At 45.9% G+C, this 27876-nt stretch overlaps 2 protein-coding genes across 10 annotated transcripts in view; one reads left to right on the top strand and one right to left on the bottom strand.

Moving 5' to 3' along the window:
- Positions 1 to 12845, top strand: part of MYO7A (myosin VIIA) — a 158961-nt gene extending 146116 nt beyond the window's left edge. The window contains exons 42-48 of the mRNA XM_061629024.1: positions 386 to 473; positions 1293 to 1399; positions 3981 to 4166; positions 4756 to 4872; positions 6390 to 6473; positions 9462 to 9581; positions 11000 to 12845. Coding sequence (XP_061485008.1) covers positions 386 to 473; positions 1293 to 1399; positions 3981 to 4166; positions 4756 to 4872; positions 6390 to 6473; positions 9462 to 9581; positions 11000 to 11089 — 792 coding nt within the window. The 3' untranslated portion in view covers positions 11090 to 12845. The remainder of the gene's footprint in view (positions 1 to 385; positions 474 to 1292; positions 1400 to 3980; positions 4167 to 4755; positions 4873 to 6389; positions 6474 to 9461; positions 9582 to 10999) is intronic.
- Positions 2521 to 27876, bottom strand: part of GDPD4 (glycerophosphodiester phosphodiesterase domain containing 4) — a 64316-nt gene continuing 38960 nt past the window's right edge. For 5 of the 9 annotated variants that reach the window (XM_061629023.1, XM_061629015.1, XM_061629021.1 and 2 more), the window contains 5 exons: positions 25716 to 25873; positions 22360 to 22507; positions 19576 to 19658; positions 17351 to 17433; positions 13912 to 15834 (listed from right to left, as the gene is read on the bottom strand). In XM_061629023.1, coding sequence (XP_061485007.1) covers positions 15806 to 15834; positions 17351 to 17433; positions 19576 to 19658; positions 22360 to 22507; positions 25716 to 25873 — 501 coding nt within the window. In that variant the 3' untranslated portion in view covers positions 13912 to 15805. The other 4 variants (XR_009762924.1, XM_061629016.1, XM_061629020.1 and 1 more) reach the window with 4 other exon arrangements.

The raw sequence follows: 27876 nt of genomic DNA, 5'->3' as shown, positions 1-27876 counted from the left end.
CTCATAAACCCCACCGTTCCATTGACTTAACCGCAGGGCCAGCCACTGGCATTCCATTCCTCTTTCTAGGCTCAATGCAGAGTGTTGGTTGGTGCAAAATAAGCCATAAAATAAAATGGTTCCCACTTCTGTGTTCCGTTGACCAAGAACATCCTTCAAGTGTGCCACTGGTGCGCCAAGGTACCACAGCAGTCTTGGCGACTACCTCTCAACTGTAGAAAAAAAAAAAATCCATGCAGACTCACCAAAGGCCCAGCCTGAGCATCTTCCTGAAGCAGTGTGAATCAGCAGGCACAAGAAGAATGCCCCTTGCAGCGCGGATTGCCTGTCAAGTAGAATCGCAGGCAGTGTTGTGTTTTGTTTTTAATGACATGCATTCTTCCAGGTCATCAGTGTACCTGAAGGGGACTTCTTTTTTGACTTTGTCAGGCACCTGACAGACTGGATCAAGAAAGCCAGACCAGCAAAAGATGGTAAATGCCCATATAAGCCCCATCTTGTCATTATAAGTCCCACCTTGTCTGGGTCCTTTCCGATCCAGAGGCCTTAATAACGGTGTGGTGGAAACGTCAAAGCACACACACCACAGACTGCTCTTCCTGGGCTTGAACTAGAACTCCCTTCTCCCTGACTTGCTAGTTTTCTGTGTGCAGGGATTTATTTTATTTTTGTAAGGAGGAGCATTCTTTCACGTGAGTGCCCACCTGTAATGAGTGATGGGAAAGAAATCCATTTCAGGTTGCATTTAAAGGCGAACCAATCTATTTTGCACTTCCAGCTGAACTGAAACACAGGCATCCTTCAAAATTAGCACTTCTCCATATTTTGCAATGCCGTTCTCCATCCAAGTAATGTGCACTAAAATGCGTTGTATTGCAGTAAAGTGTGCTTACAAATGCATTACACTGGTGAAAATAATATGCATAATGCATTATATTAGTGAAAAATGCTTGCAAAAATGAGTATTAGGCAAAATTCCAAACCAAAATGGGTATATTAGGCAAAAATGGGTGCATTAGGAGAAATTCATTGATGAATTTTCATGAGAACTTTTTTTAAAATCACAAACTGATATGGAATTGTGGAGAACGGAACTTAAGATTGAAAACATGAGAAACCGAGAGAAACCAAAACTGACAGATTTGCCAGTTCCTACCTGTGATCGGAAGTGGTCCAGCCCAGACGCAAGTTGCCCGCTTTGGGGAGAGCTAGACCATAGTTCTATATACAATGCACCTTCCTATAAGGCACAGTCAACTCTAACATAATGTTGCAATGATTTCTTTGGGCAGGGATAGTGCCTTCTCTTACCTACCAAGTGTTCTTTATGAAGAAGCTCTGGACAAACACTGTGCCTGGAAAGGATTCAATGGCTGACTCCATCTTCCACTACTATCAGGTACTTCCCAAACATGTTGTGTAGAGGGTTGCAGAAAAGGGGAAGGGCAACACAAAGGGAACTAGATGCCAAAGAAGAAAAGAAAAAAGGAGGCAAGGTCTCAAAATGAAGTTCTAAATGAAAGGTTTATTGGAGGATTTATTTGCCAAACACCTTTCAACATAGTGCCATCCCCAAGGACTCCAGGAAACATAAGAACGAAGACTGCATGAAGGCCAGCTCTGTCATTAGGCAGAGTGAGGCAGCTTCCTTAGGCAGCAGATACTGGGAGGTAAAGAGCAGCAGCCGGCTGTAGGGGGAAATTTGGTTCAGTTCACATTTTAATGCAAACATCCCTAATTTGCCCTTCCTGAAGCCAAAGCACACCTATCCTTTGAAATCTGCACGCCTATGAATTTTGCAGTGCAGTTCTCTAACCAAAACATGTGTATAAAAGTTCATATATTAGTGAAAAGAATTAACAAGTATGCATTAATACTATGAGAAACTGGTTGCAAAATTGCATACAAAATTGTGTATCTTAAGAGAAATTGGGACTAAAATCCTGATAAATGTTCATGGTAATTTTTTGGGGGGAGGGGAAATCACAAACAAATATAGAAATGTGGTGAATTGAACTTAAGATTAGAAAAAGGAGAACCAGAGAAACCAAAATTGACCAATTTGTCTATCCCTAGTAAGATACTGAAGTTTTGCATGCCATATAGCTTGCCCGGCAGCCCCTAAGCTAGCTTGCTGCCCTCACATGTGGGCCACATCAACACCTTTAAACCGCTGTTATACCACTTAAACAGGGTCCTCCCACAAGAATCCTGGGAACTGTAGTTTGTTAATGGTGCTGGGAATTCTAACCCCGTGAGGGATAAACTACAGTTCCCAGGATTCTTTGGGCAAAGTTATGACAAAGTTATATTAACATTCTTCAAATGTGTGGTGTGGATGTGACCATGCTAGAGAAAGCTACTGAAAGAACTGGGCATGTTTAGCCCGGAGAAGAGAAGACTGAGGGGAGATATGATAGCACTCTTCAAGTACATGAAAGGTTGTCACATAGAGGAGGGCCGGGATCTCTTCTCGATCGTCCCAGAGTGCAGGACACGGAATAATGGGCTCAAGTTGCAGGAAGCCAGATTTCAATTCCTAAAGCAGAAAAAATGTGTTTCATAATTATATGCAATTTTTATCAGGATGTGTTTTGTTTTAAATTTTGGTACTCTAAATATTGAGGACCAAGTTGGCAAGGAGTTAACAGAGATGCAGAGAAGCGGATCAGTGGTGCCTGCAAACCCCACAGCCACGTCTTTTCCTGCCCCACACCTGACATCATATATATGATGTCAGGTGAAGGGCAGGTAGGTGTGGCTTGGCCAAAATATATATATATATATATTTATAATAATTTTTATTCAAATTTTCATAAAATAAACAAAACAAAATCAAAAAACATAACACAATAGAAATGAAAATAAAAAACTTGACTTCCGATTTGTCACAGATCAGCTATAAGTATATAATATATATCAAACCTGTCCCTAAATACATACAAGATCACTTTTCTCCATAGTCTATCTTAATTAATCGTCAAATCCCATTATCATCATTTCATTTTTATCTTTCAACAAAAAGTCTAAGAGAGGTTTCCATTCCTTAAGAAATGTATCTGTGGGCCAAGTGGCAAAGCCTGGTGGGTGTAGGCTGGGGATTTCCCACCGCTGCTATACAAAAAGCAAATATCACTAAAGTGCTGCAAATCTGCAGTGATCCCTCATCCTAAGGAAGCCAAACTGTAAAGCACATCTCTTGGATTTTTCCACTGCACATGGAAGCGGGGAACACAGAAGTTTACATTAAATACAACTCTGTATTAGGGATGGGGTTCACTGCCTAGTTCTGATCCACTTGTATTCCGGCAGTCCATCATTCCATCCTAATCCACCCCTTTTTTGTTTCCTTTTGCTTTGGCATTTGCCAATCCAATGCACTGTTTGGTTTTTTTGGAGTTGCAAAAAAAATGCACATTTTTTCACGTAAATGCCTACTATTTATCACACTCACACACTGTTATGAATGCATCAACAGAGGAAATTACAAAGATAATTATGAAAAATCGGGAGGGGGGGAATCCTTGCCAATTACAGCCACAGCCTGCCTCAAGAAATCAGTGCCAGTCCGAAAAGATAGATTGTTGATTTCAGTTGGAATCTGGTACTAAGTCTGATTTAGCAGATATTCTCCCCCATGCCTACCCTGTATACATAATTGCAATGTCACGCAAGAAACAGCAAAAACAATCAAACATAAGTCACATAACAGAGAAGTTACTCTTCACCTCAGGGTCTAAATTTATTCGTTGTATAAGTAGCAAGGGATGTTCTGATGAGTTTCCAAGGCAAAATCTGCCTTGTTTGCTGTTGGTCCACAAGTATTCCAGGCTTTGTGCAAGAAACCATGCTATGGGCCCCTGCAGAACCTGTGAAAGAAGCACAGAAATTCTCTCTGCCCCTACTAGCAGTCTTGTCTTTTTGCTCTTGTGACACTGTAAAAAGCTCTCTCTCCCTTTCCCTGTCTCTCTCTGGTACAGGAATTACCAAAGTACCTTCGTGGCTACCATAAATGCACTCGAGAGGAAGTCCTCCAACTTGGAGCCCTCATCTACAGGGTGAAATTTGAAGACGACAAGTCCTATTTCCCCACCATTCCTAAACTCCTCAGGGAACTGGTGCCTGAGTCTCTCATCCGGCAGCTGTCTCCAGACGACTGGAAGAGGGTAGGCTTGCTCCAGTGCCCTCCCCCCACAATGCCCTCTCCCCACTGGACTCCACCTCTCACCCTCCACATGTGTGTCTTCTGCAGAGTTTCCAACTCCCAGATCAAAAATATAGATCTCTCATGTCATATAACACACCAACAAATGAAGTGATTATTGCCCTTCATTGCATGTAGAGTTGTGGGGGAAATTAAGTTCAATTCTCACACGACCCTACCTAATTCACACCTCCAAATAAAAAAGAAATAGGCAAACCAAAACACAGCTGTCCTTTGAAATTCACACTTCCATGAATTTTGCAACACAGTTCTCCGGCTAAGTAATGTGTACAAAAAAATGCATGTTCTGTCATGACATCCATATTCATGAAATAACATTATAAGTGCATTGCGCTGGGGGAAATTTCTTTGGAAAATTGTGTATATTAGACAAAATGGCATACAAAAAATGTATGTATTAGGAGAAATTCACCCTAAACGGCTGTAGAGGAGTTTGAACGTATGTGGGCAATAACTCTTCACTATTAGGTGTCATGTGAGCATGCGTACCCCATGACCCATTTCAGCCATGATTTGCCCTTTTCTTGCAGTCCATCGTGGCCTATTTCAACAAGCACGCTGGCAAAACGAGAGAAGAAGCCAAGCTTGCCTTCCTCAAAATTGTATTCAAGTGGCCTACATTTGGATCCGCTTTCTTCGAGGTGAAGGTGAGATGGGCCTTTCTATATTTCATCATCAGGAGGTTCCAGGGAATTGGGGTGGGACTGGGAATCAGAAATGTGCGTTTGCTTGCTTGCTTTATTTTAGTGACATCCTGTTTTTTGCCCATAATCCCTAGAGCACTGTACAAATCATAATGTTTTTAAAAGTATGATAATGTTTTAAAAACCAAACAATAAGTTACTAAACAGACAATCTCTAAGTCAGGGGTCCCCAACCTCTAAAAGCAAAGAAATGCGTTGTGGGCGCCAGAAAATACCCATTTCACAGAGGAAAAGCAGGCAATGCTCCGAACATCCCCCCCCCCCCAGTAAACAGACAAAACATCTACATCCATACCAAAATAAATAAAACACAGACAAAACGAGTAGGCAATGCCCTCAGAACCAGTGAAAAAGACAAAAAAAACCCCGGAGAATGCCATGGTACCCATGGGCATTGCATGGGGAACCCCAGCTCTAAGCTACAGAAAAAGCTGGAAGAGAAATTTCACAATTCAGTTAGTTACCATTAAAAGTATGGGCAAAAAGGACACATTTTTTATTTGACACCTAGACAATTCTGATGAAGGTGCCTGGCAAGCAGATCTTCAGGAGAGCTTTTTGGGTTGGATTTGGTGGTGTCCATGTCAACTTCTGCCCATGCAATGAGACATCTCCTTCCTTTCCTTCCTCCTGCAGAGCACCTAAAATCTGCTCCGCAGGGCTTTTGGTCCCTCAGGAGCAGATGTGGAGGGGAACACAGGTTCTGCAGGGAAGAAGAAGCAGAAGCGGGAGTCCTCTTGCATGAGTGGAAATCCTCTCCCTCGACACTGGATTTCACCTTGTGGCACTAGAGATGGGGCCTTTTTAGCTGCCTGTTGTTTACCAGGAAGGGCAAAGCAGTTGGGTGTTCAGTGTAGTGCCAATGCACTTGTGGAGCCAATCCAGCACCTCTGCCACTGCCTTTGCACCATGCCCTACCGCCTCTCTCCAATCTTCCACTAAACAAGTGTCACCCGCCCCACCCAGCGAACCACTTCTAGTTTTAGCCCTTCTGATCCTTGCAGTCCACAGCTTGGAAGGTGGGGTGCTTCAGACCATCCCTGATCTGGACTAGGAGAGGCTGGGGGTTGGTCTGACAACTTTGCTGGGGGCTTGCAACTGGCGTCCTGCCTTTCGCTGATGCAGGGCATCTTTGAACTGATGCAGGGCAGGACACCTGGACTGCCACTGAGCCTTCCCGAGTCATGATGGAGATCTGAGCTGAGGTGGAAGAAGAACAACCATTTCCTGCACCAATTGTGGGCAGTAGATAGGAAGGAAAGGCACGTGGAGATAACTAGGTTACCTTTGACCTAGAAACGAAAAGATGCTACACTCATTTAGGGTCTCAGCAGCCTACACTTTGACATTGTGTGAAGCTGCCTTGACTGTAGGGCTATTTCTGCAACAATAATGCCATACTATGTTGCAGGTTGTTTTTTCAGTCCCTTAATAAGTCTCCCGCCTTGCACTCCAAACAGCAAACAACTGATCCAAATTACCCAGAACTCCTCATGATTGCCATCAACAAGCACGGTGTCAGTCTCATTGATCGGAAAACCAAGGTAAGGCAAGTTTTCTGGGCTGCCTGTGTAAAGCCCGCTGGCCGATGGGCATTCTGTGGGTCATAAAGTGATGTTTCCTAGCCTGGATCCTGTTGCCAAGGGCAGGCAGAAGGATAAACAGAATTAACAGGCCTGCTTCTTCTTTTGGTATTGCAATCATTTTTTTAAGAACGTGATTATGTTGGTCACTTAACCCACAGAATTATCGTGGTAACAGAGGAGATACAAAACTTTTTGTGGCACTCTCAAGTCTTAAGAACAGATTAATTTCTGCATCTCCCCAATTAATACCCTCATTTGCCCCACAGATTCAGTGGATGGCTGGAGGCAGGGCCGGTTCCAAAGGATGTCCAGGTGGGGCCCTCGCCCAAGGGCCCCAGAGCTACAGGAGCCCCTGAGGGACCCAAGTGGCCCTCCGCTCCCCTTCCACGATCTGGGGCAGCATCCGCAGATCGCAGGGGAGGAGCTTCCGCCTGCCCGCCATTCCCTTGCCCCACCTACCTGTCTCCTGCCTTTTAGCATTGCCCTTAATGAAGATGGTGGCTGCAGCTTCCCTAAGGTACTGAAGCCGCTGCTGCCATCTTAGTTAATGGCAGAGATGTGCACGCGAAGCACACACGTGTGCCATCAACAAAGATGGCAGCGGAGGCTTCATCCCCTTAGGGAAACCGCGGCCTCCATCTTCATTAAGGGCAATGGTAAAAGACAGGAGACAGGTAGGTGGGGGGCGTGGGGGGCCAAGTGCGTGAGCACGCTCACACACGCTGGGGTGAGGGCAAGCTGATGCCCAAGGGCCCTGGCATGCTTGGAGCCGGCCCTGGCTGGAGGGTCCATAAACTGTCCGTGATGACAAAAGAAAATCTGAATATCCCTTCTCTGCCTATTAACTTCTTCCAAAGGGCTCAAGGCAGTGTTGTCATATAATCATAGTAAATACTCCCCACTTTACCTAAATGGCATGAAGTTCCAGAGGCATTCTTTGGATAAGATGGGACTGGAGACTTAAGGTGTCTTGGAATATTTATTTCATTTGCAAACATGCAACAGGAACCTCTTGGAAGCAAGCAGACTGGTAAAAGCCAGCAGATTCCAGGAAACCAATCATTTGCAGACCACCAAGGCTGCTTCTGGATTTCAGCTAGAACTCTCTCTGTGTTTCTTTTCATTTCCAGTTCAAAGTACAACTAATGTCCACTCTCTCCCCCCTCCCCCAACAGAGCAGGTCCCCAACCCCTGCAGATAGATTGCCCATTGAAGAGAACATCCACAGCCACTGAAGGGAATTTTAAGGTTCCTTTGTTAAAACCCCTGCTGCTCAACCATCACCCATTCAGATGGCCAAACTTACGATGGCAATGATAATAGCATTTATGTAGTGCATACGGTGTGCATGCCTGCATTTATCTAGCACACATGGGGTTGGGAACCCAGGAAGCTGCCTTATATCTACAGATGTAAGAAGGCAGTTGTCCATTTCCCACTGCACTCGTTGCGTACAGCATTGTTTCTGTTCCACTGCAGTTTGTCTTCTGCCCTGAACTATATTATTCATCTCGCTGTTCCCTGTGGTGAAGTTGCATAACTTACATAAACCATGTAATGCATTGCATAAATTTCATTGACATTATGCTATTCCACCCCATTAATTTCAAGACACAGGAAACGCAATGCAAATAGAGGGGGGAGTAATCAATTACATATCGTTTGCAGACTAAAAGCAACAGGGATGACCGATCATGTTCACTGGATTGATTTTTGTCCCAGACATGGGATGAATAAGCAAGCCTCGGCAGTGTACACTCCCATATCCATCAGAATTCTCTGGCATCCCTACGTATATCATGTCAGATAATTTTTTGCATTTAGCCCCTTAATGGCTGCCATGATTGGCATCGATTCTCCAGCATCTCAGGAAGAGATTTTTCCCATCAGCTTCTCACCTCATCTTTTTTTTATATAATTTAGATGGTGGGATTGAAACTAGGGCCTCTACTACTAAGTAGAGATGGGTCAATCTGTCAATTTTGGTTTCTCTTAGTTTCTCATCTTTTACATCTTAAATTCAGTTTGCCACTTCTCTGAATCAGTTTGTGATTGTTTAAAATATCTTTCTGAAAATTCATCAGCATCTTAGTACATATTTCTCCTCATGTAGATGTTTATGCAATTTTACCTAATATAATGTATTTGTACATGTAACTTTCAATAATATATGCATTTTTATGCACACTTGCCCCTAATACAAGCTTTTTTGTGTGTGTATATGTAATGTAATGTTTTATTTCTAGGCCGCCTTTCGGCCAAATAGGCCCCCAAGGCAGCTTACACACAAATAAAAATACAAAATACAAATAAAAACAATACAATTTACCAAAAAAAATCAAACTAACAAAGTCCTAACATCTCTAAAAAAAACAGGAGCAGCAAACCAAAAGCATTCATCTTCCTGGTAAAGGGCAGTCCCCAGAAAAATGTCACTAAGAGCAGGGGTGGGGGACAAGGCAGGTGGAAATGCTTGCCCCTTGATGGTCCCAGCAATCTCATCCCTGCAGCAGCACATCTCAGCCTGCAGCTCCTCCTGATAAGACCCAGGCAGAGGGGTGGGGCAAGGCAGGTGGAAGTGCTTGCCCCTTGATGGTCCCAGCACAGTCTCATCCCTGCAGCCTATGCATTGTTTGGTTGGAGAAGTACATTGCAGAATTTGGAGAAAGTTCATAGGACAGATGCATTTCAGTCCACGTATTGTTTCAGGAAATGTGAATTAGGTCGCTTCACATTAAAATGCCAACTGAGCTGAATTTCTCTCCTTGCTCCTCATCTCTACCACTGAGCATCCTCTTTTATTCTCACACAACCTTCTGTAATGGATATCTGCTTTCCATAGAGTTGCTGAAGGCTTGATTGACAGGGAGGGGTGGGAGGTTCAGAGACCAGCGTACGGTGTGTTTCCAAAGAGACGTCATCTGACTGCTTTTTCCCTCTCCCCAGGATATTCTCATCACTCACCCCTTCACAAAGATCTCCAACTGGAGCAGCGGCAACACTTATTTCCACATCACCATCGGTAACTTGGTCCGAGGGAGCAAACTGCTCTGCGAGACTTCCCTGGTAAGGAATCCAGAATTCTCCCTGGCATGTTGACCCCAAAGGAGCGGAGGAAAATGGACCTTCAGCATAACACAGGCCATAGGCTGTTGGGGCTTGAGAAGCACTGTGCCCATCCGCTGATAGTCAGGGCTTTAGAAAAACAGTGTTTCTCAAACGGGGGCCATCAGCAAATTGCTGTGCCTTGCAGGCAATGACTTTGCTCACACTGTATGCCATGTGATGTTTTTGTGATGTCACATGACAGAGCCCAATACAAATGCTCGCTTGTTTTTTAAAAATGTAGAGGATATCTAGCCAACCAGGAGAGCCAGTGTGGTGTAGTGGTTAAGGTGTTGGCCTGCGACCTGGGAGACCAGGGTTCGAATCCCCACACAGCTCACTGGATGACCTTGGGCCAGTCACTGCCTCTCAGCCTCAGAGGAAGGCAATGGCAAACCCTCTCTGAATACTGCTTACCATTCATAGGGTTGCCTTAAGTCGGGATCAACTTGAAGGCAGTCCATTTCCATATTTCATCTAGCCAACCACCTGTACCACACCTACTCCAGGGAGCTTATAACTCTGAGGCCCTTCCCTGTATCACAAAGTTATTTTGAGAATATAAAAACCTCTGTGGTTGTGATGAACGTGGATGCTGTGTCATGGGCTCCGTGTTGGGATAGGGCTGGATGTCCTTTTCTAATCTGAAGGCCACATTCCTTTCTGGGCGACCTTCCAGGAGCCACCCACCAGTGGTGGATAGGGCCCAAGGCGAAAGTGGAGAGAGCTATGAATGTCACTGTTATTGTTGTACAGACCAGTAGGCCCAGTGAGACAAGTAGGGCAGAAGGCAGGAAGGCCAACAGCAGGGGGAGCCACAGACAGGCAAACTAATTCTAGTCCTCCTCCGTGCTGAGCTCTATAATGACACTGAGACTTAGGAGAGGCTGATAGGCAGTGCCACCCCTTGGCCTGGTTGCAAGTAAGAAGACAGGCAGGTGGGGCTGGCTGAGGACAGACTGAGCTTGGTGGGGCAGTGCCATTTGCCCTAAACAGACCAGCCTCCAGTGTTTCTACACACACACATGCACCCCTCTTGTCCTCCATTCAAGGAAGCAGTATCAGATCTCAAGACACGTATTTATTTATTATTAAATTTATATCCCTCCGTTCCTCTCAAAAGGAGCCCAGGGCAGCAAACAAGAAGTGATAAAACACTAAAAAAAAATCCTAAAAAAAAAATAAAACCTTGACAACAATGCAAAAACAGGGCCAGTGAGGGTTGTGGCCAGGAGAGTTCCGAGGGCCAGACAGAGAGGTCTGGAGGCCGCACTTGTGTCCTGGCCCTGAGATTCCTCAGCCCTGGGCTACAAGAAAGAGGGATACAGCTGAGGAGAATGGGGTGTGTTTATCTTCTCACTCTCTTCTATTCCTGTCAGGGCTACAAGATGGACGACCTCTTGACCTCTTATATTAGCCAGATGCTGACAGCGATGAGCAAACAGCGGAGCACAAAAGGCAGCAAGTGAACTGAGAAGAGGCCTTGGCCAGTGGGCCTGGGATTGCTCTGTCAGCTGAGGACTGTGGGTTACCCCTGCAGTTGGCGGAAGACCTTCTCCACCCACATGTGGAAGATGAGCCGGACTCCTTCAGAAAGCATGTCAGACTCTGACTCTGAGGAATGTGGGCTAACATCCCCTTCAAGTGAGGATGACTATCTGTGAGGAGGACAGAGTTTTCATTACCTGCCTCCCCCTTCCTTTCCTTTGCCCACTCCTCCTTCTGTATTTAAACCTCAATGCTGCTTCTTTCAGACTGAGGTACAGCAAAACTCTAGTGTGGTTTTAATGTGGAACCAAAATGGCAGGCCTTGCCAAGGGCTCCAGGAAAAGGCTCTGTACTGCTTATCTTAATGGCCTTTAAAACACATGTTGGCAACAAGATTGATGGACTCAGGCTCGAGCCAGAGACTTGGGAAGATTTTATACAAATCTAGTGGGTTCTGGGGCTGAGCCTTTTTTGTGAACAAAAGGAAAGCAAAATACTTATGTTTGTTTTGAAAATGCAATATCAAAGGCTGAGGAAAAGAACGACCTTTAGCAAAAAGGAAAAAGGTCAAAGCATGATATGAACAAGATGTAACAGGCACCAAGAAATGAAGAGCTTAACAGTGCAATAGCTGGACTTATTTGCGTGGTTTTTATGGCTGCTTCGTATTCCTTTTTATTTATTTAACATAGTGGGGAGAGGTAGATGGCTTTTCTCAGTTGATAAGATGGTAGAGACTATTTGGAGAAGGTTTTGAACAGCCCCCTCCTTGAGGAAATTCAGTACAAAGACCTGATCCTTTGAGGGTATGTTTTTGCAAAGGCAGATTTCACAGTGTGCCCTGATTCTTCTGGTCGAAGGAGAAGACTGAGCTCTGAAAATAGGATGCTGTAAACTGGTGTTTCTTTCTAGGTACATTCTTTAGAGAACTGCCCAGCATATTATGGTACCCCAAATAACAGAAGGAAATAGAATGGAGTTCAGAATCTGGAAGCAAGAGTTCCATTCTTGTGCTGAAATGAACATGGGCAAAGGCAGTCTCTACTCAATTCTTCTAATTTGACTTTCGCAGAGGGGGGACAATTTGAATTTCCAGTTAGTTAATGGATGCTGTGAGTTTTAGAATGGGTGTGTGTGTAAAAAGCATAATAACACTCAACTACAAGGAGGAAAATATTAAGGGTCACATTTTTAAAAGCAATACGACAATTTTTGAGATGCTACCAAATTGGCCATCTGCTCACAAAAGATAACTAAAATACCTTGTTCAAGAGACTTGCCCTTAGCAAAGACCCAGGAAGGGTTACAACCTGAATTTTTTCATATTGACCAACTCTGGTCAGCTCCAGTTTCAGTAACTTTGTTAACAATTAATTCAACTAGAATATTCCCAGCTGGTGGGGATGGGTGAGAATTTCAATTCAATTCGCATTTCAAGCAGAATTTTGCCATTTCCGAAACAACATGAGAACTGAAACGCAGCCATCTTTCGAAATTCGCATTTATTAGAATTTTGGGATGCAGTTTGCCAACTAAACGGCATTTACAAAAATGCATGTATTAGGGGAAAGTGTGCATAAAAAGGAATACATGAGCGAAAATAATGTGCAAAATGATGAGAAATGGCTGGCAAAAAATATGTACCTTTGTCAAAACTGCCTACAAAAATGTGTTTATTTGGAGAAATTCGCACTGAAATGGTGGAGGATTTTCATGAGGTTTTTTTAAAAAAAATATCGCACATCGCTGTAGAAATGTAGAGAACTGAATTTAACACTAGAAATATGAGTAACTGAGAGAACTGAAACAGTCTGATTTTTCCATCCCTACTGGCTGGACTTCTAGTATTTTAGTTCCAATCTATTATGAAAGGCACGAATGACTCCCCAAAAGTGATCACTCAGTGAGTTTTGCTGACGATCCCACAACAACATATGCATGATATCTTTCAGGTAATGAGTTGAAGAGAACCAGGTCTTGACCCTCATGCAGGCTGGCTTTCACACGGGACATAGCACAACTGATCCGTGTTTTAAAGAACACTGCTGCAAATTGATTTTGAAAGTGGAATTTGAAAAGGGCAGGGGAAGCCAGTCTTTCATTCTGAGGATCCCTTTAAATGAACTCTAGCCATTTGCAGGATTCCTTCTAATTGACTGACCAAGAGGGAATTGATCCTGCTTCATTGTATTTGTGCCACTTCTGTGCGTCGTCTCATGCTTGTAGAGCCGGGCTGGGGAACCTTTTTTAGTTCGAGGCCACATTCCCTTCTCTGTGACCTTCCAGGGGCCATGTGCCAGTGCGGGGAGGGGTCAGAGGCAAACGTGGGTGCAGCAATGAATGTAAATTTTGCCTTTTGTATAGTAGGCTAGTTTCTACACACAATCACACTGCACACCCCTCTCTAGCCTCCATCCAGGCAACCAGAGGCCTTATCAGAGTTCAAGGACACATTCCAGCCAAGCAAAAGCACTTAAAGGAGGGTGCAAAACTCTGCTGGGGACAGTGAGTGCCTAAGGGCCAGATAGAAAAGCCTAGAGGGCCGCATTTGACCCCCTGCCCTGAGGTTCGCCACCCTTGCTGTAGAGCATGCAGGATTGGGCTACATCTGAAAGTGTGCAACCACATAAATTTACCTTTGTTCTGTTTCCACAGTCATTGCTGGGGGGGGGGGAGAGAGAGATCCAGCCATATGTATTGCATTTTCTGTGTCTGCATCTGTTTGTTTTCTTCACACATGTTTGATACGGAACAGTTGACGTTACGGAAGATTCCAATTAAAACGAAACACTTTAAGGGGTAAAAAGAGGAAGAGGAAGCAGACTTTATTTTATGAATGTGTGAGAGAGAAATGTTTTTTTTTTTTGTGGATCAACTTCTTTGCAGTAGGGATGAGGAAGAAGTTTGTTTGGTTGACATTTTATCGCAAGCCTACCAAACTGGCACTTTGCAAGCCTATAGGCAAACTGACTCCTCAACTCCTAACTGAGCAGAGCAGAGGGAGCTGTCTCAGCTGGTCCACAGGAGAGGAGCTACAAGCAAGCCAGCTTTCAGAGAGCGAGCTAACAGAGCGAGCTAACAGGGAGAGCAAACAGGAGTTTCACAAAGGAGTTTGACAGAGAGGAGTATCTACCCCCTGCAAACCTATGGAGACAGCAATGTCTCCGTAAACTTGCATTTGGGGAAATAAAAGCTGCTGCCAAAAATGGCAGGTTGGAAAGGGGCAGCCCATCGCCAGCCAAGGACCCTTGGGGCAACAGGGTCCTTGCTTAGGGGGTGATCTTTCCCCACTCACCTTTTGGGGGGGTGAAACCTTCCTCCCACCCCCCTTTGAAAGCTGCCTCAGGGCTTTAGGGAAATGAAGAGAGACTCCACCTTAGGGTGACAAGGCAAATAAGGTGTTACCTGAATCAGACCGAGATACAGCGGGCTCCTACAGCAAGTACTGAATCAGGATGTAAATAGATTCAAGACTTCTTGCTTAGCTTGGACTTCCTCTGGCCAACGAGGGCCCTGCTTGGCTCTAATTGGGTCTAATTTCTCGGCTCTGATTTCTGGCTTCATCTTTAACTTAACTTTAACCTTAAAATTAAAATGTTCTTCCTCCACTGTCAGAGGTGGCATGCCCCTGAATACAAGAGGGGAGGATGCTCTTGTGCTCAGGTCCTGCTTGCAGGCTTCCCACTGGGGCATCTGGTTGGCCACCATGAGAAGGGGATGCTGTACTAGATGGGCCACTGGCCTGATCCATCTAAGGGGTCTCTTCTGATGGTCTTACCTCTTGGTTCCAACGTTTGTCTTGAACCCTGGCTCCCAGATCCCATTTGACAGCTGCCTGTGTCTAGCCCAACTTTGCCATTGGGTAGCAGTGCAAAACGTACGCCAGTTTTTGCCAACCTGCTGCCCTCTAGATGGCTGTGCTAGCAGGGGATGATGGGAGTTGTAGTCCAATAACATCTGAAGGACACCTGGTTGGCGAAGGCTGATACACAGAATACCCTCTCTCTCTTTGTCGTCTCACAGCAAAGCTAGCAAGCGTGTTCTTTCATGGACAGAATTTATTTTTTCTATATTTTTTTTAAAAAATGAAATGTTTTAAAACTCATCTTCAAAAATTCCAACTTTTTTTAAAAGAAAAAAATGGTTGGGTTTGCAGGAGGCATTCCATACCTGGAAAAATTAGTTGGCAGACCTCTTTTCACTAAGCCACCACATTCCTGCTTTTGTGGAATTCCCCACAGGCTAAAGGAAGCCTTAGATCTTCATTGGTTGTTGGCAGATCCGAGAACAGTTCCCCAAAATGTCTTTTTTGTAAGAGTCCATTTCTGAAAAAGGCCAAGCTGAATGCTTCTAACCCCCCTTTTTAATTTTGCAAAAGGATTCTAAAGGTCTTCCGATGCCTTGTGCACAAGGGTGGAGGCTTACCCAGATCCAATCCGCCTGAGCCAGATTCCTCCTCTCCTAAGGACATGAAGAAAAAAGGCTCTGTGCCTCTTAATTGGGGAAGGGAAAAGACAAGGATTCGTTGATTACTGCTTAATGTAGCTATGCAAATCCGAAGGGTGTCTGACTCTCCCAACAGTTCCAGTCACCGTACCATGTGTATCCCAATCCATGGCTTCCTCGTGGGCCAAGCTCTTGGATGGAAAGAATCTTCTGTCTAGATGACAAAGTGGACTCTGTGGTGTGGCAGCATCTTAAACCACAGTTGGCATCGTGCCAAGTTCTGAAAAGATATAAAAATGGAACAAATGTAGAGAAATGTAGAGATGCACAAATATATTTATTCCTACAAAAAAAAGCTTCAATTACAAAATACTAATTTACAACTAGGGAGAGTTTCGATTCAGTTCGCATTTAAAGCTAAATCTCAAATTCACACTTTCTGAAATACAGCCATCCTTCTAAAGTTGTAGTTCTCCAACCGTTGTTTACCAAAAAAATGCATATATTAGGGGAAAGTGTGCAATAATAATGAATTTATTAGTGAAAATAACATACTAAAATGCATAATATTAGGAGAAATTGCTTGCAAAAATGTGTACATTAGTCAAAATGGCATACATGCTGAAGAAATTCATGAGGATTATTTTAAAGGATTTTAAAATTCGCAACTTGCTGCAGAACTGAATTTAAGATTGAAAAAATGAGAAACTGAGAGAACCAAAATGGACCCCAAAACCATCCTTACATGCAACCCCTATATCCAAGAATGACCCTATGAGATCAATCTGATGTAATGAGAAGCCATGATTGGCCTCCTACTAAGTGCTCACACCATGGTGAACCTTGAGGCTTCCACACTTTCTCTTACCTGCTACTACTGTGTGCTAGATTAGGAGTTTTTGATTTTCAACCAACCACAGTTCCTGGTGGCATCTGCATTCAGAGAACTGTGATTTGTTTAAACTCTGGTTTTGAGACCAAGCCACGATCAGAAACCATGGTTTCATTCTGGCTTGCTCTCACTAGCCATAGTTTACACAGATCACAGGTCCCTGAATTCAGATGTCACTGGGTTTGCTTAAAATCAGATAAGGAGATGACAAGTAAAGGAGCAAAAAAAATATAGACAAAGGCAAGAAAAAGATAGCCAAAAAAATCTGAGCACTCTCGGAAGGGCTGGTTCCATGTTTGGTTGGAACCATAGCATAGTGCATTATGGGGGGGCTCCTACATTGGGGGATGGGGCTTTATGGGCCTGGGGGGCTCACTAGGTAGCAGCAAAAAATACCTTGGAACCACCATCGATATGACCCACAGTTCCCCTGAGCAACGCTGTCATTGGAAAAAGGGGGGGACAAGGGCAGGGGAAGAGGTCATAGCTCAGTAGTAGAGCATCTGCTTTGCATGCAGAAAGCCACAGGTTCAATCCCTGGCAACTCCCAGTGGAGATGGGAGAGACCCTTGTCTAAAATTCTGGACAGTCACTGCCAGTCAATGTAGACAATATTGATCCTGATGGTCCAGTGGACTGACTCAGTACAAGGCAGTCTCTGTGTCTAGCTTTCTTGGGGAGTGATGCTGGCTCAGTGGTAAAACACCTGCTTTGCATGCAGAAGTTACCAGGTTAAATCCTTGGCATCTTCAGTTAAAGGAGCAGATAGGAAGTGAAGGGGAAACCTCCCGTCTAAGTGCTGCTGCCAGTCAGTGCTAGATGAGCAAATAGTCTCAACTGGTCTATAAGGTAGCTTCCTATGGGCCTGTGCTGAGGGCACAACACCAGACAGGGCAAGGCTCACCTGTTTCAGATACGTGGTATGGATCGCTATTGATGGTCGTGTGACTTTCACCCTCGCAGCAGAAGCGGCCCACCTCTCGCCACCTGGAAAAGGAAGGGAGATGCCTTTCTTGATCATTGGGGAAGTTCACCATCACGTACCTACATGCCTCCAGCTCCCTATATGCAACAGGATCTGTGTGTGTGTGTGTGTTAGGGATGGGTGAGAAATTTGTTTCAGTTCGCATTTCAAGATGAATCTATCAAATCTCCACTTTCTGAAACGATATGAGAACTGAAACACAGCCATCCTTCGAAATTTGCACTTACTCGAATTTTGCAATGCAGTTCTCCAACCGACCAATGTTTACAAAAATGCATATGCTAGTGGAAATGAATAAATGAGTGAAAATAACATACAAAAATGCCTTATCTGATGACAAATTGCTTGCAAAAATGTTTATTGGGGGAAATTTGCACTAAATGCTGGAGAATTTTCATGAGAATTAGAAAAAATGCAAATTGCTGCAGAAATGTGGAGAACTTAATTTAAGATTGGAAAAATGGGAAACTGAGAGATCCAAAACTGGCAGACCTGTCCATCCCTAGCGTGTGTGATAATATTGGCCTACCTTATGGGATTGTTGTAAGGATCCCTGGAGGAAAATGTGCTCTGCAAAAATAATCTCCTCTAATAGTGAACACAGGTGTTTGCGTGCCATCAGGGATGGAGCTAACATGGGCCAATTAGAAACAAGCAAACCCCAAGTTATGCAGAAATAGAAAAGTTTAGGTTTTTTTTAAAAGCGCAGCGAAGGCAACTCCTGTCCTGGAATCAGCTGATGGATGGATCATTCATTAAAATTCTAACAATAACATTCAGTATTTTATACAGCAGCTGTAGAATATATGCAGCACCACACACATGTGCTTTGTTTCAGCAACCCTTGTGGACACTCAGATGGGAGGCAGATCCGTCGGTGCTATTGTTTTATCTATTTCTTTAAAAGCATTTCTAAACTGCTTAATCTTTTCAAGCTGTGTGCCGTATAAAAACAATATCCATGAAAAAAAAATCTTAAAAATCAATTTAAAACCATTTAAAGACATATAAAAGCAAATAAAAGTAAATAAAGCAGATTTGGGAGAATCAAGCACATAAGTCAGAGTCCGGTCTTATGGGTCACAGACAGCCTGGGCTGTCTTCAACAGACTGATGCAACTGATCAACAGGCTCCATCAGAAGCAACTGATGGTTATATGGCAGAGGGGAGGGCATGATGACCTAGCTGATCGTACATGTCTGAAAAGGGGTAGGCTGTCTTTCAGAGAACCTGGTCCTGAGCTGATTTGGGCTTTATATTTATATATATATTTATTACCTCACCTTTCCTTTCATGATAGAAACCCAAGGAGGCTTACATATGGTTCCCAGGTGGTCTCCCATCCAGACACTGACCAGACCTGACCCTGCTTAGCTTCAGCAGGGAGCTGGCCTCATGCACCTTCAGACCAAAGCCTGGGACTGTATGTTAACAACAAGACCTTGAACATTGCCCAGTGGCTGATCAGCAGCCAGTGCGGATCCCTGAGCACAAGTGTAATATGGGCGCATCAAGGTGCTCCACTCAACAACCTGGCACCAGCTGCACCTTCCAGACCATTCCCAAGGAAGTAGCCCAGTATCTCCTTATGGCAGATAAGGGGCTGGCTAGAAAAGAGTGGCTTCCCAACAACCACCACATACGGAAGCAGAGATGTAAGGATGTGTCGGTGGGGGTGTCAGAAGGGGAAACAAAAAGGGGTGTTGTGTCAGAAAGAGAGCGAGAGGAGGGGTGGAAGACAGAGTAAAAAGAGGTGTCATGGGGGAGGGTGGCAAAAAAAGAAAGAAGGGAGCTAGAAGATAAGGAAAAGGGAGGGACCCATCTACTTCGGGGCTGTGTCTCTGCCCACACCACCAGCTCTGGTTTCATCTCTCTCTCTCTCTCTCTCTCTCTCTCTCTCACACACACACACACACACACACACACACACACACACACACACGACAGAGAGAGATTACATCTGAAGAAATTCACCCCTCAACAACAAAAAAGAGCCCCATCCCCTGGTGTAAAGAGACTGCAACCATGATGGAAAGTTCCCCAAAAGGTCTTTGCCCATTGCCCTGCCCTGCTGTGGGGGGACTGACACCAAAGTATGACTCCGTGTTCAAACGACAAGAGTTTTAGCTACAGCGGAATTTACCAGTGAATGCTGAAGAGGAATGCAATGAGGAGGACTGCCATAACATCTGTCACGATCCACATGCTCCTGTACTCTTTGGGTGTCTGTAACACAACAGCAGACAAACTGGAGTCATTCCTCGAGATGAAACTGCAGGGAGATACTGCAGAGAATGACAAGAAAGGAGGACCTGATCCATTTGACACAAGGGCAAGACGGCAACAGTACGCAAGGTCACACTGGCTGGAGACAGCTAGACGGACACGACAAAGCGGGTCCTCACTACCTGTTTAGCTGCCGAATGATAGAGGCAGCCTGATAGCCCAGTGTGTGCTGCCACATAGCCCACTCAGTCCAAAGCCTGCAAGCCTCACAGTCTCTGAGTGGGCTTGCCTGTCCTGCCCCCCCCATGCTGCCTGCACAGCTGCCTAGACAGAGGTCGCGAGTGATCAAGTCACATTAGGTAAAGCAATGGCTGCAGCTGCTGCTAGGCAAAGCAATATCCACACAATGCACTTCAATGCAATTTGGTGATGCTCAGTGAACACTAGTGCACTCTGAAGTAAACTACAATTATATTATTAGTGCAGTAGTGCAAACAATTACTGAAGTAAAGTATTTCCTCTAGAGCAGGAGTGGGGAACATTTGGCCCACCTTATGTTGCTGAACTATCAATCACGGCCAGTGGCTGGGGATGATGGGAGTTGTAATTTAGCAACATCTGAAGGGCCAAAGCTTCCCCACATCTGCTCTGGTGGATGACCCCACCTCCTTCACCGCCTGCCATTGCTCGTTCGTCCCCTGGTCTCAGGGGCCCAGGGGACATGATAGTGAAGTGATGCAGCAATATGAGCAGCAAAAGAATAGGTGTACAGCAGGAATTCTCAGATCTTCAAGGTCTCAGGACTCTGCAGGCCACACTACAGTTGCTGCTCTGCTCTGCAGCCTCAATGAGTACTGTCTTCCACAATGTGTCCTTGAATATGTGATAATGCCTCTGGATGGATGGATGGATGGATGGATGGATGGATGGATGGATGGATGGATGGATGGATGGGGAGGGTGTGTGTGGCTGGAATGCAGCCTACTGTAAACAAGGTTAGTCTCATCTGTTGCTCCACCTACTTTGCCTCTGGCTCCACCCATCACTGGCATGTGGCCCCTGAAAGATTGCCCCTCATGTGGCCCACAGGCTGAAAAAGGTATCTCACCCCAGGACGTAGAGCAATGCACTGTGATGTGCTTTAAGAAGCCCAAGCCTCCCCCCCCAAAAGCAGTTGCTGGTTGCCCTCATGAATCCCCCAACATTGACTTCTTCCCAGCAACCAATTAAAATGTGGAACTCATTGCTACCAGCTGTTGGGAAGTCTACTAACATGATATATAGAGAGAGAACTGTTAGTTTTTTCCAGAGCACTGAAGGCAACTTGAGAGAGTGAAGGCTCAGTCCCTAACATTTCCAGTCAAAAGTGCAGGGAGCAGGTGCCAGGAAAGGCCTCTGCTTGAGACAATTTTGTTATGGGATTGAGGGTTGAGATGGATGATTTCTATGAATCCCCTTTTCAGCCTCTGATTTGGGATCTGCAGAGGAAGAAACCCACTCCACTGGTCAAACTAGTTTCCTTAGTTAAGCTAGCCTGTGAGCTAACAGATTTGTAAAGTGGCCACTATTAGCGTATGTAAGGATGTAGCACACAGAGATCCTGTTGCTATTGGAAGTCTTTTCAAAAGAGAGCCCCTCCTCCCCGCTCCATCCAGAAGCCAAAGAGAGGCTTGTGTTTTTAGTCTAGTCTGGAGAAGCTGGGAACTAGGAAAACTCACAGAGAGGCTTGCCCTCTGCCCCCATAGCTTTAGGGTGCCTGCCTACAAGCCCAACAAAAAAGCAAGATCTATTGGACTGTTAATGCTGTGAACCCTCCATATTACACTCAGGTTGTGTATATGTGTAAATAAAAGCCATATATCCTATAAGACACCACAGTCTCTGCTGACCTTCTTTCCAAGGAAACCAAACCCTGGGGAAAGCGCAGAAACCCCGGGAAGTCTCTCACCACTCGGAGCCTTGGGTGCACGCAAGAAATATCTCCTCTTATATGGATCCTGGGGAGCATTGTTAGAATGGATCCCTATCTGAGAACTTGGAGAGCTGCTGCCAGTCAGAGTTGACAATAATATGTGTTTTTAAATTTGTATATTTGTTTTTAATGTTTTTAATTGTTGTAAACCGCCCAGAGAGCTTCAGCTATGGGGCGGTATACAAATGTAATAAATAAATAAATAAATAAATTGATGGGTCTCTAGTATGATTTGATATAAGGTCACATCCACACTATACATTTAAAGCACATGTCTTCCCCCAAGGAATCCTGGGAATTGTAGTTTAGCCCTCAGAGGGCTACAATTCCCAGCATCCTTAACAAACTACAGTTCCCAGGATTATTTAGGGATGTCATGTGCTTTAAATGTATGAACACAGCCTAAGACATCTTCATATGCCTCGGTGAGGGATGGCTGTTTGTGTATACACACATCCCATTTCCACCCGTCAAAGTGGGTTTGGCAAGTATTCTATTGTAAAAATCTCTGTGGCATCTATTTGACTGGCAGAACAAAAAAATGAAAAAGGAAGTGAAGCCTCACTCAAAGCACTGTTCAACTCTCTTAAAAGATATAGGCTGCCATAAGTGAGCATGCCATGAAAGGATTGGCCAAATCCATTCAACAGTACTGGTGTATCAGTGTCTATCCGCCATCACAGGTGCAGCGGTGCCTGTCATGTGCCAGGAGAGGTCTTCTCTACTTACCAGGAAGAAGAAAGGGTGATGGACACTCCCCAGGGAGTGGATGGCATCGGTGGTGACAGAATGAGCTCCAGAGCACCAAGCCAAGGAGAATAGCCATGGCTCGCTGACCACCCAGAAGTTGGATGTGATGTTGGCTCTCGCATATTTCCTTTAAAGGAAGCACAGGGGTTTCTCTTAGGCAATTCACCCTCTCCTCTGAGCTGCGGGGTACATTAAGTTTAAGAGGCTTATGGACTGCCTTCAAGTCAATCCCGACTTATGGCTACCCTATGAATAGGATGTTCATGGTAAGTGGTATTCAGAGAGGGTTTACCATTGCCTCCCTCTGAGGCTAGTCCTCCCCAGCTGGCTAGGGCCTGCTCAGCTTGCCACAGCTGTACAAGCCAGCCCCTTCCTTGTCCGCAACTGCCAACTGGGGGCAACTGGGCTCCTTGGGACTATGCAGCTTGCCCACGGCTGCACAAGTGGCAGGGCATGTAACCCCTGAGCCACTCCCTGTGGGGGTGATCTTTAGCTGGCCCTTGACACCCAAGAGACACGAGCGGGGATTTGAACTCGCAGACTCTGGACTCCCAGCCAGGCTGTCCTCCCCACTGTGCAATACCAGCTGTGTTAAGAGGCTTAAATGGTCACTAAATAGAGGGCGCTTCCAGGTGATCCAGCCACTGGTTACTGAGCATTAATCCTGATTTGCAGCAGCAGCTGGCAGAGAGGAGACACGGCAGCATTGCTCACCTGGCTTCCCAACACCGCGTGTTGCTGCCTGTTATCGAGAGGGAGGGGCGAGGCAGCGGAAAGCTCAGTGTGGTGAGGTGACATGATAGAGGTATACAAAATTATACGTGGCAGGGAGTAAGTGGACAGAGAAAAGTTTTTTCCCCTTCTCACTGCATAATTCTAGAACTCGGGGACATCCCACGAAGCTGAACGTTGGGAGATTCAGGACAGAGAAAAGAAAATCTTTCTTCACACAGCGCATGGTTGAACTATGGAATTTGCTCCCATAAGAAGCAGCGATGGGCGCCAACTTAGATGGCTTCAAAAGAGGATTAGAGACATTCATCAAGGATAAAGGTAGTCACGATGGCTATGCTCTGCCTCCGTAGTCGGAGGCAGTATTTTTCTGAATACCAGTTGCAGGAAAATGCAGGATTGGTGTGGGCCAGGCAGATGGGAGGCAGCTAGTCAAAGGTGAGTCAGAGGATGAGAACTTGGACTGGGAGCCCAGGGTGGGGGATGACAGCAGGGTGGACTCTCAGGCCCCCCCAACCCCAGTCTCTGACAGCTCAGCTCCCCCCGCTCCTGACCTTCCTGCAGAATCACCACCTGGTTCACTGGATGCTCTCCAATTGGACATGCCCCCACTACCTGCCTCTGAGGCACAGCCGCGCATGTCAGACGTTTCCCAGCCTAGCATTGCCCAGTTTCCCACACCCAAGCTGACTGTTAGAAGCTCTCCTCCATCAGAAAGGGATCTGGAGATCAAACCACCTTCGCCCCACGCTCAGAGGCACTTGGGGAGGGAAATGCAACACTCGGAGCTGAGGTGGAGCCTTCATGTGCACACGCATGTGGTTCAAGCCTACTGAAACTGGTTCGGGAGGGGGACACTGTTGCTGAGTCAACGTCTTAGTGCTGCAATAGCATGCTTAGTTGGTGTTAGTTTAGGGCCAAAGTTCCTAGCAAGAGCAGTTAGGTTGATGTATCTATAACTTTAATAAAAAGAGAAAAAAACAGATGCACCTGAGACTGAGGCCTTTGACTAAGGACAGGACAATGGGAGGGTGATTGGACGCTCCTTCCTGCTTGTCCCATTGGGACATCTGTTTGGCCACTGTGAGAACAGGATGCTGGACCTGGTGAGCCAATGACCTGATCCAGCAGGCTCTTCTTATGTTCTTATGGTGCGATGCAGGCACAGCGGCAGTTCCAATCTGATGCTTCCACAGCTGTGGCTGCACTGCATGAAGCTCCCCCCGCCTTAGAATCATAGAATCATAGATTAGTAGAGTTGGAAGGGGTCCATAAGGCCATCGAATCCAACCCCCTGCTCAATTCAGGGATACAACTTAAAGCAAAAAAGCCTTGCCCTTCCCCCTCCCAGTGACCATCAGGGATGCGTGGCGTTGGAAAGCCTGGTGAGCAAAGCCATCCTGCCTGTGCTGATTTGTCTGCAGGGAGATTAGATGATGTTGGCTATTAAATTAACATTCACTCCAATTCATTTATGGGGGAGATCAGGTGATGTTCCACTACAATTCCCAATGCATTTGCCTGTCACTTTCCTCATCGCAAAAAGCCTGATCTTTTTGGGAAGTGGGTCAGTTGGTTTATTAAATTTCTATCATGCCCTTTCCTCCCAAAGCGAGCCCATCAAAATGCTAAAACAATACTGTTTCAAATAAAATATAAGCATATTTAACACTTTTAAAACAATTAAAAACCATCTGTGAATGTACTGCCTTCAAGTCGATTCCGACTTACGTGATCCTATGAATAGGGTTTTCATGAGGCTGAGAGGCAATGACTGGCCCAAGGTCATCCAGTGAGCTTCGTGGCAGTGTGGGGATTCGAGCCCTGTCGTAGTCCAACACCTTAACCACTACGCCACACTGGCTCTCTAAAAACCATCTAAAACCATTTAAAAGCTATCTCTCACAGTTGCACAAGACCTCCCAGTCAGCTATAATTGTGCCACCCGAATTTGCCAGAATGTGACTGAACCTCATTCAAAAATGGCGGTGCTCTGGAAGCATTTTTAGAGGCCAAGCTTTGTAGTCTCCTAAATTTGCCTGAGCTCTTGCACCCCAAGACTTGCTGTCAAAAACAAATGGATGGCAACCTCATTAGCAGCCGAAAAGCCTTTAATTACAGTCTTTTGTGAACCTACCATCTGGGCAACCAGAGAACCTTTTAAGAGCAAGCATTTGCTTTTATAAAGGTTGCATTGAACTAGTTACAAAAATCTTTATAAGCACTATAGAGCCTCTGGAATGAAACAGCTACCTGTTCACTTGGAAACAAGTTACAAAAATCTTCCCTGGGGAAAAATGCCAGGCAGAAAGGCTGGAAAACTCAAGTCACATTTACATCAAATAAAGATTCTTAACTGTTCTGGTGTACCATCACAGATCCCTGGGCAGTAATGCTAGAGTAAATCATTGCTGTATCCTAGCAATTACATGGGCACATTTCTTCTCAGTTTTCAGTTATTCAGGCTCAAGAACTACAGAGTGTCAATTCAAAAATGCTCCACTGAAATTTGCCACCAAAAATTCACTGCAGAAATTATTTTCTACTCTGTTCCCTTTCTGAGATGAGGCAAGGAAAGTCAACTTGGCCATATATCAACCTACCAAATGTCTACCCTGTTCATCTCTCTGTAGTCCAAGTTGAGTTTCACAATGTTCCTTTTCTGGAGATCCTTGACTGGGTGAGCAATGCCTGAAGTCTGCTGGAATCCAGGAGCTATGTTCTGAACTGTGGATCTATCCAAGTCTTCCAGCCATAGTACCTGTGATTTACAGAAGATTAACAGAAATTAACAGCCTCAGAGGAAGGCAATGGTAAACCACCTCCGAATACTGCTTACCACAAAAACTCTATTTATTTATTTTATCATACTTGTATACCGCCTAGGGTTGCCAGGTCTCCGGTTTTCTGCCGGAGACTCCAGCAAAAGGGGGCCATCTCCGGCCTCCGGCTATACTTCAATTTAAAAGGTGGATCTCCGGCTTTTTATTGGCCCCCTCAGCCACGCATGCGTGATTGACACACGCATACGTTTGGCTGTGGCTGGCCGCTTTCCCGCCCTCTTTCAGTCAGGCAGTCGCAGGCAGGGACTAGAGACGAGGAGGACTGAGCGCCGCCGCCCCTGCAGGGACCCCCAGCAGCAGCCCCTGCCCGCTCCCGCCACCCACAGAAGTACAGTTGAGGGTGATGGGTGGAGACGAGCGGTGGCAGTGGAGGCCAGGCTGGGCCGGCTGCTTCTTAGCCCCGGTCCGGAGCCAGTTCCCCTGGGGCTCAGCAGTCTCTGGCTGGGGGAAAGGACGGCCGGCGGCTTCACCCCTCCTGCTGTGGGTGCCGCTGGGTGGCAGCGGCCGCAATGGGGCTCAGCAGACTCTGGCTGGGGGGGCCTATCATGGCCGCTGCCGCCCAGCGGCGCCCACAGCAGGAGGGGTGAAGCCACCGGCCATCCTTTCCTGAGCAGGGTAACCAGCTCCGGGGCTAAGAAGGAGCCGGCCCTGGCCGGCCTCCACTCCTGCTGAGGCTGCCTGGCCGCATGGGCCCCGTCTCCTAGCAACCGCTGCCGAGACAGGGCCCACGTGGCCTAGCAGCCTCAGCAGGAGCCGTGGAGGGCAGGCCGGGCTGGCTCCTTCTTAGCCCCGGAGCTCCTGCTCTGGAAAGGATGGCCGACGGCTTCACCCCTCCTCCCTCTGGCTGGGGGGGCCCATCGCGGCCGCTGCCGCCCAGCAGCGCCCACAGCAGGAGGGGTGAAGCTGCCGTCCGTCCTTTCCTGAGCAGGGGAACCGGCTCTGGGGCTAAGAAGGAGCCGGCCCTGGCCGGCCTCCACTCCTGCTGAGGCTGCCCAGCCGCGTGGGCCCCGTCTCCTAGCAACCGCTGCCGAGACGGGGCCCATGCGGCCTAGCAGCCTCAGCAGGAGCCGTGGAGGGCAGGCCGGGCCAGCTCCTTCTTAGCCCCGGAGCTCCTGCTCTGGAAAGGACGGCCGGCGGCTTCACCCATCCTCCCTCTGGCTGGGGGGGCCCATCCCAAGAATGTACCAAAAAGCATATAAAATCTGTATTTTACTGAAAGTGTGTCGGGAAAAAATGGCATATTTTAGGCTAAAAATGCATGCATACACCAATTAGTATTTGATGTAAAGCATTTAGAAGTTTCTTATGATTAAGCAGTACACAAATGTCATTAAATAAACAATGCCCACAATAAGGTAATAAATAAGGCAAAATGCCCACAACATGCCTATTTAAAAAAATACAAAAATGAAATGCATTCTGTGCATTAAAATAATCACAAATTTATATGGAAACAGGACAGAAAATATTTAGGAATGAAGGTATGTGAAACTGGCTTAGGCCAGAAATAGACTGATCTAGCCATCCTTCATAAAGGGCAAAGTGTTTGGATCTTTTTAGTGTACAAAAAAGTCAACTAAGTGTGTGTGTGCAAGGGAGGGGGGCATAATAAAGATTATGCATGATGTGGGGAAGTTCATTTCCCTCTCTCACAGTACTAGAACTTCAGACATTCAATGAAATTAACTAGCAGAACTTCAGGACAGACAGAAGAAAATCTTGAATAAACATATTCTTTAAAAAGAAAAGACCTCCACACATCTTCATACCAACCCTGTGAGGTAGGCTAGGCTGAGAGCTTCATGGCCCAGCAGGGATTTGATCCTGGGGTGTTCCAACCTCACTGAATCTCATATAGAGTGGTTAACTGGTTAGTGAGCGGGGTGGGTGTGTTCTTGTCCAGACACATTAGCCCTCCTTA

Source organism: Rhineura floridana, chromosome 5 (assembly GCF_030035675.1).
Source record: "Rhineura floridana isolate rRhiFlo1 chromosome 5, rRhiFlo1.hap2, whole genome shotgun sequence".
NCBI classification, from domain to species: domain Eukaryota; kingdom Metazoa; phylum Chordata; class Lepidosauria; order Squamata; family Rhineuridae; genus Rhineura; species Rhineura floridana.
The sequence above is the reverse complement of the archived record's forward strand: the minus strand, read 5'-3'. Positions and strand labels throughout refer to the sequence as shown.